Raw genomic sequence first — 16,339 nt, 5'->3', positions numbered from 1 at the left:
TCCACCCCCTTCCCATATTCTAAGGCTATAATTAGGTTATGACATTCCTATTTATGTATTGCTTTGACTTAAAGGTTTGTTTTGTTTTGTTTTTGAAATGAACAATTGATTCTTAACTGAGTTCTAAATTTTCCCAATTAGTGATAAAAGCCTCCTTGGGAGGTGGGGTTCACCTTCCATCTCACTGGCAACGTCTTGCTCGGGATGGTTTCTCTGGGGATGAGTAGCTGAGCAGACATCAGTGTTGGTCAAGCCTTTGGACCTCATCAGATTCAGAATTTTGAAAAATTTCTAATTGTTGCCTTTTAGTTCAATAAGAATGATTTTTTATTCTCTTTTAGACACGGGGGTAGAAATGCAAAGTCTATCCCAGCCCAACATTTTCTGAGGACCCTCTCTTAAGAGATCTCAGTGTGTCCCATAATACCTTGACAACCCACATTTTTCTCAATTTTGTTTGATAAGCTGTATGCTTAATGCTTCTCAGAGCCATCAAGCCTCTGAAAGATAAAAGCTGTCGAACAATCCCAAGTGCTGTCTTCTATAAAAATGACTGTGCGTCAATAGAAACAAGCCCAGCGATAATTAGTTCCAAGTCAGGTAATATGCATTTGAGGGTTTCTCGGTCAATAACATTGTGATATTCTGTATAAGAAAAATGTAAGTTTTTGTTCTCTTTGCTTAGTTAATGTATATTGATTGTTTTCCTTTATAAATGATAAATAGGGAAGGCTTAACTAAATCTTGTTCTCTAATGTAAATACTTCAGTGTGATTGCTTGGAGCACAAAGGCCCCATTTTTCTTCTGTATTTTCATATCTGAGTTTAATATTGCTTTTTGGAACTCCTATGGATAGCAGGTAGGTCAAAGACCTCTCTAGAGATAACACATAATTCCATCAGTGCTCCTGCAAGGTGGGTATTATTCCCATTTTGTGGACAGGCAGTCTTTTCGGAGAGGTGGAATAACTTGTCCAAGGTCACATCATAGATAGCAGGAGAGATGGCCATGTAGATAGGTCATTATGATACGGTGTCAGAGAAAGGAGGCTTTGGCTTCTAGAAAGTGAGAAACATCCTTGAATTACACAAAGTGTTTATCTTGGGGACCAGGTTACATCTATTGGGTGCCACTTCTCACATTATTTTCTATTCCCTTGTGTGATAGTGGTCACAAGAGCCAGAGACACATTGGTAGGAATATCGACCCCACTGAGGGAATTTGGAAATCCTTATAAAGAACCAAAAAGATTCTCTGAGTCAAATCCAGTGGATTAAGTGACTGGTAGAACTAGGTGATACTGGTTTGGTGAAAAACAAGAGCTGATTGTATGAGACAGAAAGGAGTTTTTTGGTGTCTCTTATAAATAGCTCCAAGGCTACTATAAGAGTGTGCAGAGAATAATTGTGCAGGGCGTCCTTATTTAGATTTGTCCTCAGCACTGTGGGAGGCTCTCGGTTCTCCCCCCACCTTTTAAAGTTCTGTTAAGTTCAGGCATGGGGAAGTGGCTCACACCTGTAATCCTAGCACTCTGAGAGGCCATGGGTGGTGGGAAATCACTTGAGTTCAGGAGTTCGAGATTGGCTTGAACAAGAATGAGACCCTATCTCTACTAAAATAGAAAAAAAATTAGCCAGGGACAGCAGCATGTGCCTATAGCCCCAGCTACTCGGAAGGCTAAGGCAGGAGGATTGCTTGAGCCCAGGAGTTTGAGGTTGCCTTGAGCTCTGATCATGTCACTGCACTCTACCCAGAGTGACAGAGAGAGACGAAAAAGTAAATTCTGCTAAATTAATCTCCCAGAACCAGGCACTGGTGCTAATCGTATATATGGTTATTGTTATTTTTTCATTAGCTCTTGCCCCAACCTTAGGAGTTTGTTAGTTTTCTTCTCCTTTTGCAGGTGAGATTATTGGCACCAGGATGCTAATGTGCCTTGTCTAAGATGAGCAGCAGAGATGGAATTAGAAACCCACTTCTCTTAGCTGCACCCTTCTTGCTGCCTCATACTACCTCGGTAACTTTCCATTTATTGTGAGTTCCCTGTGACACTTGTACTCAGAAAATATTTTCAGCATAATGCTATTGATCATAGATCTAAATGACACTAAAACCTCAGCCTGGCTTTTGCCTTTGGATGCACATTTGGCGAGCCCTGTCTGTGTGCCTGGGTCTACTCTAGGCACCAGGGAAATAGAAGGCTGATATGTGAATTTTCAACTAGTGCACCTACCCTGTTAGCCAAAGCTCCATTTCAACACTTGATCTTAGCCAAAAGGCCGAGAAGCGAGCAAAGCTCCATTTCTTTAAACACTGTTCCCATTCAGCCTATTCTGTCTGTGTTGTCTTAAACTCGGCTGCCTCCCAGCCCCACCTGCGCTGTTCCGCTGTGAGCACAACCTTGGTGGGGCCTGGGGCATATCTTCTTCTTCTTTTTTTTTTTTTGGCAGTTTTTGGCCAGGGCTGGGTTTGAACCCACCACCTCTGGCATATGGGGCCAATGCCCTACTCCTTTGAGCCACAGGCCCCGCCCAAGGGGGGCATATCTTCTTTAACTTAGTCTGGTTTCAGTCTTGACCTACTGCAATTCCTTCCAGCTCCTATGTTTGTTGGTCCTAATTGTCCCTTTATAATTTAAGGGCACTATAAGAAGTTTTGAAAACTAAGAATATCCAGTTAAATGATGACAAAGGCGTATTTACTTTCCTGAGGAATGTATGTTTGTTTTGTCCAGTGGAGGTTTTTCAGAAGAAAGTACTATTGAGAGGCAAGATCATGACTTAATTGAACTTCCACACCTAAATATTCGTGTGGTACCCATAACTATGAAAAGAATGATTACTTTTCTGATGATACCTCATTTAGTAAAGAAAAAGAACAGCCAGATATCATCTCCCCTTCAGTTTCTTCCTAACTAGGTAACAGAGAATGTGGGACTAAGGCAAGACCTTGAAACCTGGTGTCCTGAAGAGTGGTGGATGATGCTCTGTCTCCCCACCAGACCCGCATCCGGAGTATGGCCCTTAGGAGATGCCTCTGTATTTGACTGAAGCCTGGGTACTTTCCCAGCCTTGCACCAATCCTGTCCGACCCTCTCCCACTGACAGCCTCCATTGTCTGAGCACCGCCTGGTCTTGTGACCAGTTTGCGGATTGGCCAGTTTTTCAGATTTGGCTTCATTTTTACTTCTTTCATGATGAATGCCACCTTGTCGTGACACTGCCAGCCTGTGTGATGAGCTGGACACCTGAATGACGTGTATAAAGCTTTCCCAGCTCTTCTAGACTAGGAAAAAAACTAATCCTGTTTGCTTATCTGCAGCCCTTGAAGCAGAGACGAGAGTGGCAGTTTAAGGAGGTTTGAAATACTGGACTAGGGCCAAGGCCTCTTTGCCTGCACGCTCCACTCTGCATGTTCCAGCCCTAGGAACAAACTGCATTATTTTGTTTCAAACTGTGCTCAAGGGATGCCAAGACCTTGTAACTGGAAACTTACCAAGCAGAGAATTCGAAGACTAAATTTAGTGTTCTATTTAAAAAATAAAATAAATCGAACATTTTGTTTGTTCATGTCTTATATGTTAAAAAAGAGAGAGATTAACCTAGTTCACACTAACAACCTAAGAAGAGTATTCAAAGAAGTGAGAAATGAGTTGGGTTGGTGAAGAGGGAATCCTTAACAAAATGTAATGAAGTGGCATGAAATACAGGCTCTGCGGCCAAACTTTCAAATAGCAGAGCCTCTCTAATCTCCATTACGTACAATTTTATTGTGGCTCTGAGTATATTAAATACTGTTCAACAAAAAGAACTTCCATTGACAGGAAATAGGAGGAAAAAATCAGTATGTTTTACTTACGTGGGTTTTCTCTGGTTTTTAAACGGATATAACTTCTTTTTGAGCTATATTCTTCATTTAATTATTTGTGAATTGATTTTCTCTTGTTCATGTTAAACCACAACTGGAATGAAGAAACTTGAGATGTAACAGAGACTCTATAATGTAATACAAAGTGTCGACAGGTTAATTTATGATACTTTGATGTGACTTCAACCAGCCATGGTCTCCCTGCTAGTTCTTACCTTCCTATCCAGCCTCTTCTCCTATTGCTTCAACAAACATTGAGCACCTGTTTTGAACCAAGAACTGGATTTAGACTGTTAGTGACTCTCAAATGCTGATCCGTGGATTAGCATTGTGTTAGAACACCCAGAGAACTTGTCAAAGATTCACAATCTTGGGCACTACCTGCAGACATTCTGGATCAGAAGGTCTAGCCTGGAACCACAGAATGTGTGTTTTTATATGCCCCAATTAATTGATACCCAGCCAGATTTGGAAACAGTAAATAGACATTTCTCCAAAATAAAAACAATGTTTATTCTTTGTGGTTGTTATTTTGCATCATTAGACTCATTTTCATTTCAAGCCTATGTAATAGAAACTGATTGTATTTGTTTAGAAAACATTTATGAGCACAGATTAGCTCTGAAAGTGTTCTTTGTTTTTATATTCTCTCTGGGAGAGCTTTGATTTCGGCCTTGTCTAGTCAAGAAAAGGACATAACTAAGTATAATCTATTCAAGCTCTCAGCAATGTTAAGGAATACCAATGGCAGCCACCAGTGTAATTTGGGGAACGTGTGTAAGAGAAGTGTTGTTTGTTTTTAGCCATTTCATTAAGAACATGGCAGAAGATTTTTGTTCATTATTTTAGTAATGTGATCAATTTAAGAAATAAATTGTGTATGCTTAGATTGTAGGACTTAAGGCTGATGGTTTACTTTTTTTTTTCTTTTTCTTTTTTTTTTTTTTTTTTGGTGAGACAGTCTCACTCTATCACCCTGGTAGAATGCCCTCGTGTCGTAGTTCAGAGCAACCTCAAACTCTTGGGCTCAGGTAATCCTGTCTCCTGAGCTTCCCAAGTAGCTGGGACTATAGGTGCTCACCACCACATGCCACATCTGGGTGGTTTTTCTATTTTTAGTAGAGATGGGATCTTACTCTTACTTTGGCTGGTCTTGAACTACTAAACTCAAGTGATCCACTTACCTCAGCCTCCCAAAGTTCCAGGATTACAGGAGTGAGCCACTGCACCCAGCCTGCTGGTTTACTTCTTAAATGATCTTATGAATCAAATCTCTACCAAAAAACAGTAATGGATAATATTCAAGTAACTGGCATCTTAGTCTACTGGAAAAGCCTTAATGGTACCCACATTGGCTTTCATTAATGAAATTTAAGCTCTGGTAGGAGTTTAAGTCACTGGGAGCAAGAACTCATCATTTCCTGTGTTGTTTTTACAGACTGAAAGCATGGTCACTTTGGTGAACCAAGATGTGAGATCAGGCCATGCAGTCATGGATTGCACTAGACATAACGAGCATTCATGTTTTTTCTCTTCTGCTACTTCGATAGCTACAGAATCTGCCAGCTAGATGTGTTGGGCAGCCCTGCTCACGGTATCTTTTCCCAATAGAAGGACAGCAGGGCTAGAGGACAGAGCATCAGATTTCAGGTCCGGAGGGTTTTTGTTCAAGTTCTATCTCTATCTTGTATTTAGCCTCCCTGTGCCACAGTCTAGCCATCCTGCCCTGGGCAAGTTACTTGACCTCTCCAAGTCCCTCGTCCTCAGTAATAATGCCTACCTCAGGGTTGTTGACAGGATTCAGTGATCATAGCTATCAAAGTGTGTGGGCTACCGCTGGGCACATACCACTCTTCCAGTGAATGTTATTTGAGGCTGAATCTCATCCTTGCAGGCAATAAACCCCATTTGACTTTCAGAAGTAAGGAGGGTGATAGAGATCCCCGGAGAGTTCTGAAGATTTAATTAGTATAATTGATGATAGTGGATGGTGAATGAATCCAAGCAACAGGGAATAGTCATAGCAACTCATATGGGGTTTGTATACGCAACCCATCTCTCTCTAGTCACTGAGTCATTGACTAAATGGTCATTTCTTGCTCGAATTCTCACAGCCATCTCTGCACAGAGCTTGAGCAGCCTAAGAAGCTGCTGTGTTCACTTGACCCACGGTTCCCATCTGGCTGGTCTCGCAGCAGGGAGGAGAACTAGCAGCTTCTCTTCATCCTTCCAGGCTCAGTCTGCTCTGATGTCTCTGTCTCTGAGAAGCAGGCCTGATTCTTGCCCCAGGCAGAATTAATGATTCCCTCTTTATATGCTAACACACTTGAACCTCTATTATAGCACTCCTTTCATAATGCCTTTGTGTAGAAGTTGATTGTTTGCATTTTGATCTTTCTCTCTCTATTTTAAATTGCTTGAGGGCATGGTGTGTACCCAGAATAGATACTTAGTAATTGTGGGATTATTACAGATCAGAGCTGAGGCAGTTTTGTGAGCGCTAAGAGCCCAGACCCAGGAGCTCAGCTTCCCCAGGTTCCTATACTAGCTCTGTCACTAGCTCTGTGGCCTTATGCAAGCTCCCTGTCATCCAGGAATTTTAGTTTCCTCATCTGTACGTGGGAATAATAATGCCTCCTTCCTTCCTTCCTAGACGAGTCTCACTAGGTCGCCCTCAGTAGAGTGCTAGGGCGTCACAGCTCACAGCAACCTCAAACTCTTGGCCTTAAGTGATTCTCTTGGCTCAGCTTCCCAAGTAGCTGTGACTACAGGCACCCTCCACAATGCCCGGCTATTTTGTTTCTTCTTATTGTCCTTGTTTAGCAGGTCTAGGCAGGGTTCAAACCCGCCAGCCCCGGTGTATGTGACTGTTGCCCTAACCACTGAGATACCAGCGCAGAGCCAATGCCATACTTTATAGGACTGTTGTGAAAATTAAATGAGTTGAACATATGGGAAGCACTATTCACAGGGTTTGGTGGATAGTAGGTGCTAAGGAGTGGCCGTGGTGGTGGCTGTTTTATAACTTTAACTTTTCATTTGAGTTATACTGTCACTTTCTAAGGACGGGTTTGCCAGAGAAAACTTTACAGGGCAAAATCTTTGTTTTTCTCTCTATACATGCAAATTTAGTAACTCACTGCCTGAAGGTTCCTGAGTTTTTCTCATGTGTAGTAGATACCTGGCAGCTGGACACTCATGATTCCATGTTCAGTTATGCTTTGTTCTCTTTTACATGAAGATTCTTTATTAAAGCAGTGGTCTAAATCCATTAGCTAAACATAAATCTTAGAAATATTTTCACAAAGCTGTAAGTATCCACTTGCTCTAGACTTGAGGTGACAGATTTTTTTCTTACATGTCAGTTGTGATCCATTGACGGTGGTTGCACTTGAGGATGGGTCCTCAGGCCACATCGTCACTGGCTGATCAATTAGTAATGTCTGTATCAGACTGCAATGTATATAAATTGTTATCATTCCTCCTGTAACCTTGCCTTTTCTGTCTTAAAGGTGAAAAGAAAGTCTTCATCCTGGTGCCGTGGGCTCGCTGTACAGCGTTACTTACCATACCGTGACCGTGGTTTCTGCCTCTGGTTTGGTAGCAGAGGCAGTTTTCTCTGGCAGTTTTAGTTGCTCTAATGTTTTGAAGTGTCAGATCTTGGCACGAAAGCTTATTGTCCTGGTTAATAACTCACTCTAATTACTCTAGCTGGTATAGCTAAGAAAGAAAGAAGCGATTGAGTAGGTGGTTGATTGCCTGCGTGAGCTTCCTCTGGGCTGGATGATACTGCTTTTGGGGGAAGGCATCTATTTGACTCCATTTTGGGTTTGGGGGTGGGATTTGTTTTCCCCTACCCCGTTCCTTCAAAGTTAATGGAGAAGGAAGAGGTAAGATGCACAAACGCTCCCTCCCTAAAAGAAGCTCTGCATTTTAGCTTCTGAGAAAAGCAGCACATTGTTTGCTCTTTTCCTTCTTTCTGCTCCCGTATCTGACATCTATCCAGACTAGCTGAGAGTTCTTTGATTCCTGACGCTTTCTAAGTTGCCTTTCTGCTAAAGTAACTTTGATAGTTTCTCAAAAGCCAACTCTTTCCCCCACTGAATATAGTAAACACAATTTGGACATGGGTGAACCATTTATAATTAGAAGTTTTCCTCAGCCCCATGAAAGGGTTGAAGAGGTTAACTTAGAGTCCCTGCAGATTTTGTTTAAAACTTGTTGCTGATTTTATACTGGATTTTCCATTTGAGGATGCATCATAATCAAAACAACCCAAAGCCACAGTACTGTTTGAATCATGACACTATTTACTTCCTGATGTGTACAAAGATGGTTTATAATTAAATTTAAAAATCTGATCCTCAAATTGAAAAAGCTAACAGCTTCCCCAAGAGATGCAACATTTTCTACAGCTGTTCTAAATGGGATGATTCTTGGTTGAAATAAATAGACTTAAAAACGACCTCTCTTTAAAGTTAGTAATATGATATTCTTTCCATACTCTTTGTTTTATCATTTTTTCTTAATGTTTAGATTCGGGGGGTAAGGAAATCCAAATGCTTCTAACCCTGTGAAGCAGGTGTCAGTTTGACTGTTTAACATTCTGAGTTCTAGGATGTGAAGAATGACTATGACCATCCGCTACTTCCCTCTGTCAGCTTTTAGAACTTGTAATCTTAATGCTTTCTAAGAAATAATGCAGCTTCTAGTTGTGACCTGTTAAGCAGATGCAATTTGTTAAATGTCTGGCAATCTTGCCTACCATTCCTCATGAAGTTTAAGCCAGAGACACATACTAGCATCCCCCAGACATTGACTTGCACCTGCTCTGTGTCAAGTGTAGTCGCAGATGAGGGTGGAAATTAAATGTGGTCTCTGTCCTCAAGAAACTTGTGTCTTGGAGTCTTATGCTTCTGGTCTCTTCAGGTCATCACCTCTGAGATCTTCAGACCATCAGGCCAAGCTTGGAAGAAAGGCGTCCACATCAGGTGATGGAAATGGTGTGGCTAAAAGGGTGGTTCCTAGATCACTCATGAATTCCAGGTGGACCCTCTAGCTGCAGAGATGAGTAAATGAACCAACTTAGAGATCAGCCCTGATTTACATCAGCTCAGTCAGTATGTCTAAAGAGGATAAATGGAATGGAGAAGCATTCCTCACGGCAAAGAATGGCAGTTCCTCTGGAATCATAAGTTGTCAAAGCTGGAAGGGACGTGTAGTCAGCCTCTCATTTTACACAGAGGGGAACTGAGACCCAGGAGAGGAAGAGGCTTGCTCAGGTCAAAAAGAGAGGTGGGGGAAGACTCCATGCAAGCATGTGAAAGAGAACAGTTAATTGGTACTTTGTCCTGGAAGGCGTTTGGACATTTAACAGCAAGGCAAATGCATGTCTGTGTAGTCTGGCTGTGCCATCTCTTCAAGAGTCCTCAGCACAGGGGATGGCACAGAGTAGGCGCTCAAACACTTAGTGAGTTAATTACGCATCGTGGAATCACAGTGGCCATTACAGTCTGACAGACCTGGGTGTGAGTCCCAGTTCTGTCACTTACTAGGCATGTGGCCTGGGGCAAGTTGTTTCACTTCTGAGACTGTTTCCTTATCTGTGAAATGTGGTGATGAGTGTATATGTATATCAACACACCACATTCCTTTAAAACAGTATTTTACAAGGGTCTAAACCCCCAGCATGGTTCCTGGCACATGCACTTTTGGCGGTAGGTGGGTTGAGGGGAGATACTTATTTCATTTCATGTTCCATTGTAGAAACTATCATTAGGACTGAGCTGAAGCATCAGTATCGAAGACGGTGACAATCTGGGTTTCATCTTTGAAAAATACCTAAACTAAAAAAAAAAAAAGAAACAGTGTCCTTGTGATTTTTCCAACTCTGTCATTGATCCATTCATGTCCCGCCCCCACTGCTTTTTCCCTGTCTCACCCTTTGCCTCAAAGAAAACTAATGGAGCCATATAGAAAGCTCTAAGATATAACTGACCTTGCGCACCTTTAATTGAGGACAGAATTTGCTACAGAGCATCCAAACCCACCAGTGATTTACTTTACAATCTGTGTCCTGGCTAGACTGGCTGTTGGCTGTATAATTTGTCTACTTTTGTCTGGAGTCTTAGACTATTCAGCTGCTTCGGGGCAAAATCTTTTAGGGTGTCTTTAAATGGGATTGATAATTGGCTTCTGATGAATATTCATTGTGACTAATGACTTTGGGCAAATTTTACGCATACTATCTTTCTGTTCTCTCACTGAGTGAGATTTTGATAGGATCGTTTTCTTCAACTTGCACTTCAATTACATATTCACAGTACCCCTTTGTTGACTACTACACTGCAAATTATATACTTCCATTATTTTTAAATTGTGTGTTCCGTAAGGAATCAGCCTAGTCCTTTACAAGCTTTCTTTTTAAAAACCTGATTCAGAGTTATTTTTAAAATAAGCGGTTGGTCATACATTACAGGGCATGAGACATCACTTCTGGTTAAGTATAGGTAGAGTGTAAGGCTTTTCTTATAATCAACTTGCCACTTTGGTTAAGTGACAATGCACAAAGTTTGTGCCATTTAGTATTTTGAAAAAAAGTTAAGCAATTCCCTGTTTTGTTTTGTTTTAAACAAATGGGTGAATACATTTTACCCCAATTGCAGAGATTTGGCCCTTAGGAAACTCCCCCCCCCCATGAAATGAACAAACTTAAAAGCTTGATTTTTTTTTTTAATGAGGGATAAGTAATTTTAAAAACTTAGCATTTAGGTTGGTCATTTTTTTTTTAAAGTAAAGAGACATGAAAAGAATATTTTCTGAAGATAAGATCTCTGCTACTTTATTGGCTGAAATAGGATTTTGATCCAAACTAATTTAAGCTAAAAGAGTGAGGTAATCCAGGTTTCTATCTCAATCAGGACCATTCTAGGGAATAACTTGTGATGATGTTGCCTTACATTTGTATGGCACCTTATAAGATTTTGAAGTGCTTTTATTTATTTGATGTGTTTTTGATTTAGAGTAGGCAAATTATTGAAGGAATGAATGACTTGTTTTCCAAAAGTGGCATATTTGTGTGTTTAAGCATGCCATTATTTTGGAATATGAGTTATATACTCACTCTCTGAGACTTGTGAAAACGTTGCAATGATGTTAAAAAGTCACTAAACTATCTTTGTATTGTGAATATACTCTAAGTATTGTTTTTTATTCAGGACACATCACATTGCCTAGCACGTGCATGTGCATTTATTTGTTTATGTATGTTTGTATTTATTTATTTATGCTGTGCCACTGAGGACATGGAAATGAACAGAGACAGGGTCTTTTTTGTACTTTACAGTCAGGGGACAAACATGCAGACTGTTACAGACCACTTAATAATGGGGCTATGCCCAGGGGAGCCAAGTAAGGCTTCCGAGAGGAAGCTAGTGATTATACAGAGACCTGATATGGGACTTTGCTAAAGGTGCATATCCAGGCCAGTTTAGGGGACAGGTGGAAAGAGAAGGGAGGAGAAGGAGTACATAATTCTTCCTAAATCTGCAACAGATTTATTCTGTTGGTAAACTTGGAGAAGGCAGTAAAGAGTGTGGCTGGAGATGCTGCTCTAAAGCTGACCAGAGCTGGTGGAGATATCCTGTGCCACACGTGCCCAGGGAGTGATGTGACCTGCTCAGATGTCTTCAGGGGCGCATGTGGCACAGGATGTCTCCACCAGCTCTGGTCTCCTTTAGAGCAGCATCTCCAGCCACACTCTGGCAGCTAGTTACAGGGTAAGCAGGAGAGCTGAGGCTGGGCCCAGTGGAGCCCTCCAGCCTGACTTCAGGGAGGCATCAGGGAAAGTTGGTTCATCCCCTGCTCACTCAGTACCAGCAAGGAGTTTTCATCTCTAAGAAACCCTGCAGGGATTGGCCATGTGTATACATGACAGTGTGTTTTACACAGGAACCTACCAAGCTAGATTGGGCAGGGAGAGACTAAACCTGGGAGCCTCCGTGGAGTCCCTGGGAACAGCTCTTGTGCGCTTGCTGGAGTGTTTCCTGTTCATGGTCTGTCCCTGATTTCAGGAACAGGGTCTGGAGGGAAAAGGGAGGGGCAGGGGAGGGCAGTGGCCCTGGCTTTAATACACAGCTCTCACAACTGTGAAACATCAGCAGAATATCCAATTTAAAGCTGTTCATGTTACACTAACCTCTGGGATTCTTTTAACTGGGCCTTGGCACATCACTCTTTCGCCACGTAAATGTCCTTCTGTCAGCAAAGGCCAGTTAACAGCTTCCAAAAGAAGGAAGGTCCTCATGGGAACAGGCTTCCCTGAAACCAAAGAAACATTAAAGAAAAAAGGCAGAAAGAAACATGTGTTGTTGGCTTTTGTCACTTCATAGCGGTGTCTCCAAAGGTTGATTTTTTTTTTCCCTTTTCTTCACTACACTGAATTCTGTAGCAATTGTATCTCTTTATCCTTGTTTCCTAAATGTTTAATTGTATCAAATACTGATTGTATGATACCTCTAGCTCTTAAGGAATAAAGGGTATACAAAATAGGGACATGTCAGAAAAATAGGGAGAGGAAGGATTAGTCAGTAAACAGCGGCAGACCAATTGATTAACTATGTGGAAAAAATAAATTCTCACCTCAGTTCTTAAACCTAAATTAATTCCAGATGGATTAAAGAGTTACCTACTGGAGAAAATGTTGGCGGACTTGGGATAAAAGCAGTAGAAACTATTGTGAAGGAGATTTGTCTACCTGATTTCATCCAGAAATTCAAAGAAAATTAAGGATAAATTATTTTTAAAAAACATGACAAAGGGTGGGTATCTTAGCATCTCACCAATGACTACTTATAAATCAATAAAAGATTTCTAATACTCCATTTTTTAAAAATTTACCTATTTACCTAAGGAATAACAAATATGTAATAGAACGTTCACCTTCATGATCAGAGCAATTAAAACTGAAATAAGAAAGATACAATTTTCAAACTATTAATGCCTGTAACTGCAGTTCTAGAGAGGGGCAGAGTTATGGTGTGTGGCTAGGGAGAGCTGAGGAGGCTCCATCCTTTATTTATTATATCAAGATATTCATGATATTTATATATTTATGAAGTACCTTAAAAATGTAACCTTTGTCTCTGAACTCTACTTCTAAGAACCGTATATTAAATTTATTGACCTCATGTGATTGTATAATTTAATGATAGAACAATAGTTTAAAATAGTATGGGAAATTCATTAAAAGGTATTTTTGAAGATGTGAGACAATGGCTTCAAAATGTTAACTTTTAAGAAAGCAAAAGAATGCTATATTTACAGTACTCCTAGTTTTATTAGAAAAGGAAAATATAGATGCTATGTGTGTAATACCCTAAAATGTTAATTGTCAGATGGTGGTGACTTATTTTCTTTCATTTTTTGTTTCCTAAATTTTCTGCTGTAAGTATGCATTACCTTTATAATCAGGAAAAAAATAGGTTTTTTTATTTTCAAAGAGCAAACTCTTACTTAAGGATGATTGAATTAACTTAAAATTATTTCTTCAGATATTTCAGCTCATTTTAAATATGCTGATGAATATGTATTTATTGCTGCCATCAATAACTGTTCCTCCCTTTGATTCTTTACACTCTGAGTCTCTGATTTGCTTCTGTTGCAGCTGACGGCCTGCATCCACGGGGCTGCCGCCATGCTCTACCCCATGTACTGGCAGCACGTGTATATCCCAGTGCTGCCCCCGCATCTGCTGGACTACTGCTGGTAAGGCTGTGCTGAGCTTGGCCTCTGCTTTTCCTTTCCTGGGAAGTGACCGGGCATGTTAGGTCTATAAGTTGTAATAACATTGCCGTTGGTGACTCTAAATTAAAAATACTAATTTCAAAATAGCAGCAGTTTTAGACCACCCAATTGCACAGCCTTTTTTTCCCCACAGTTTTCATCTATGTCATGACATTCTAAAACATTCAAGACAATAGGTGATGCTTTTCCCATTCCTCAGTTTGGGGGAAACCAAAGCACCGGGAGGTTGTGTGCTTTTTTGAGTTTTTTTTCCCCCCCAAAGATAAATTGGAAACTGAGGACAAGAACAATTGAGATCCCCAAGTTCAAGTTTCAACAATGCCCTGGCACGTTCCTTAAGACTTGCTGTCAGCTGTGGTTTGGAGGTACGAGCCAGACAAAGCAAAACCCTCTGAAGTTTTTTTGATAATTTCACTGTTCAGTGAAATGTGTATTGGTGGAGGAAGAAGGGAAGGCTTTGGAGTCCGCTCTACCACCTTGGGCAAGTCATTTGGCTTTAAAACTTTGTTTCCTCATCTGCAAAACAAAGTTGTTAAATACGTAGTTGTATAAGATGAATCGAGATAACAGAAGGACCTCAAGTAGAAAAGGTGGCCGATGCTCAGTGTTTCTGCAGAAGCATCATCATCCTCCCTGGAGGTCTTCAGTGGATTACTGAAGAAGATTGTGGGACTGGTTTAGAGCCATTTTCCTTATGAATAATTTCTTTCTCTGGTTTAATGTGATTAAAGACATTGTCTCCAAACAGCTCAAGTGAGCAGAAGTCGATAAAGGAACACAGTGTGTGTATAGGAAAAGGCACTAACTGCCTGCCAGAAATTTGGAGCTTCAGGGGAAAAGACCCATCTGAGGGGTTACTGCCCTGTTTCTTACAAACAGATGATTCAGGACATTTACCATTGGTTCAGAGTGATTTAGTCTAGGTCAGTACATTTTTGCTGTGATCTCTAGCCTGTTTTGCAATCATCTCACTGAAAAAGTTCACCTGGGTTGGGTAGCCAAATTGTCCTAGGAGCTTAAAGGCATTCCAAGGCACTCCTAATTTGAATTTGTCGAGCTCCTGCTCTTGAGAAGCCATAGGTATAACAAGACATAGTTCAAGGCTATCAAGTAGAAGTCAGTGGCCCTCTCTTGTGCACAGAACACTAAATGAATTGGACCAATTCTTTCTCATCAAGGATGAGATATTCATGCCTCTCTCCTATGAGATAAAGGGACAGCAGGTTTCTGCCATGGGGGGTATATAATCCTGGCTTATTTTAAGTCTCCTCTTGATTCATTAGGTAACTGGGCCTCACGTTTTGTTCACTGTATCTTTTTATACCTTGGTTTATGAGTATTTTGGAAATTATTCTTAGTCAATGGTGACTTCCAGATTTATTTTTCATCCCTTCTGGAATAGATAGGTAAATTTTGTAGATAAGAAAAAAATAAAGTTATAAACTTCTTATAAAAAATTAACTTTATTATATGAAATATTAGTGTTTCTTATTTTTCCCAGGATGCATTTTCTTTTCACTCCTTTTTTTTTTTTTTTTTTTTTTTTAGCTAGAGTCTTACTGTGTCACCCTAGGTAGAGTGCCATGGTGTCATAGCTTGTAGCAACCTCAAACTTTTGGGCTCAAGTGATCTTCATGCCTCAGCCTCCCAAGTAGTTGGGACTATAGGCACCCACCACAATGCCCAGCTAATTTTTCTATTTTAGTAGAGATGGGGTCTGGCTTTTGCGCAGGCTGTCTTAAAAACAGTCCACCTGCCTCAGCCTCCCAGAGTGCTAGGACTACAGGTTCACACTGTGCCTGTTCTCTCCGGGAGCATTTTCAACCCAGGGCCCATGCCAGACACCCTCCCCTGTATAAGGTTTTCCAGTATCTCCCCTTTCCTTTGGGACTCTTGGGAATGAATGCTCAAGTCCTTCCAAGCAAAACTGCTCCTCTGCTCCCAGGCAAAGATTGTTAGATTACTGTCCCCCACGGCCGTGGCCTGGTGCACACTCCACTCTGCCATTTGCCTCCCAGCACAGCACTTAGGAACCTTCATCACCTCCCTGTCACTGTCATCTGCTTGTCTCCAGGGTCCCCATCGCTGCCTATTCAGACGTCCACATCTCCTTTCCATCTTACTCCCTGCCACCCCCTTAATCCCACTGAGGTCACATTTGCTGTATTTTGTCATCTACAGAGAGGTTACCTCCCTCCCTCAGAGAGACCAGGCCGTAGTGCAACCATGGATGGGGCCAAGAGGAGGACATCTGAGGCCCTGTCTCAGCTTCATTATTGCCTAGCTGTGTAGCTTAGAGCAAGTGACTCTGCCTCTCTGGATCTCTTTCCTTATGTGTAGAGGACTAAAATTGCTAGAGCTTATTCTTTAAATTATTTCCAGGATGAAATAAATTAATGCTATTCAGAAGCACTGTGCAGACTGTGCTATCAGCCACCCAGCTGGGTGGCACACCTGTCATCAAACCGTCCCCTCTGAGTCGGACTGCCTTCTCTTTAGCTGCCTCTCCTCCCGCCTTCTTCTGACTAGCCTGTGTGTGTGTTCACCCTGTCTGCCCCCCTCGCCTCCTCCTTGCTCTCTCTTACTTCTGCCTCTTAACTAACCTCTTGCTTTCCTGCTTATTCCAGACCTGTGTGAGTTTTGTCAGTACAGCACATGTTTGCTGAT

At 41.3% G+C, this 16,339-nt stretch overlaps 1 protein-coding gene across 4 annotated transcripts in view; it reads left to right on the top strand.

Moving 5' to 3' along the window:
- DENND1A (DENN domain containing 1A) overlaps nt 1-16,339 on the top strand; it is a 528,338-nt gene that overhangs the window by 290,088 nt on the left and 221,911 nt on the right. For all 4 annotated transcript variants that reach the window (XM_012802455.2, XM_012802453.2, XM_023510504.1 and 1 more), the window contains exon 10: nt 13,533-13,633. In XM_012802455.2, coding sequence (XP_012657909.1) covers nt 13,533-13,633 — 101 coding nt within the window. The remainder of the gene's footprint in view (nt 1-13,532; nt 13,634-16,339) is intronic.

The sequence above is a fragment of the Otolemur garnettii genome, unplaced genomic scaffold (assembly GCF_000181295.1).
Source record: "Otolemur garnettii isolate 467f Iridium unplaced genomic scaffold, OtoGar3 scaffold00014, whole genome shotgun sequence".
NCBI lineage: Eukaryota > Metazoa > Chordata > Mammalia > Primates > Galagidae > Otolemur > Otolemur garnettii.
This window is presented reverse-complemented; position numbering and strand designations above follow the sequence as displayed.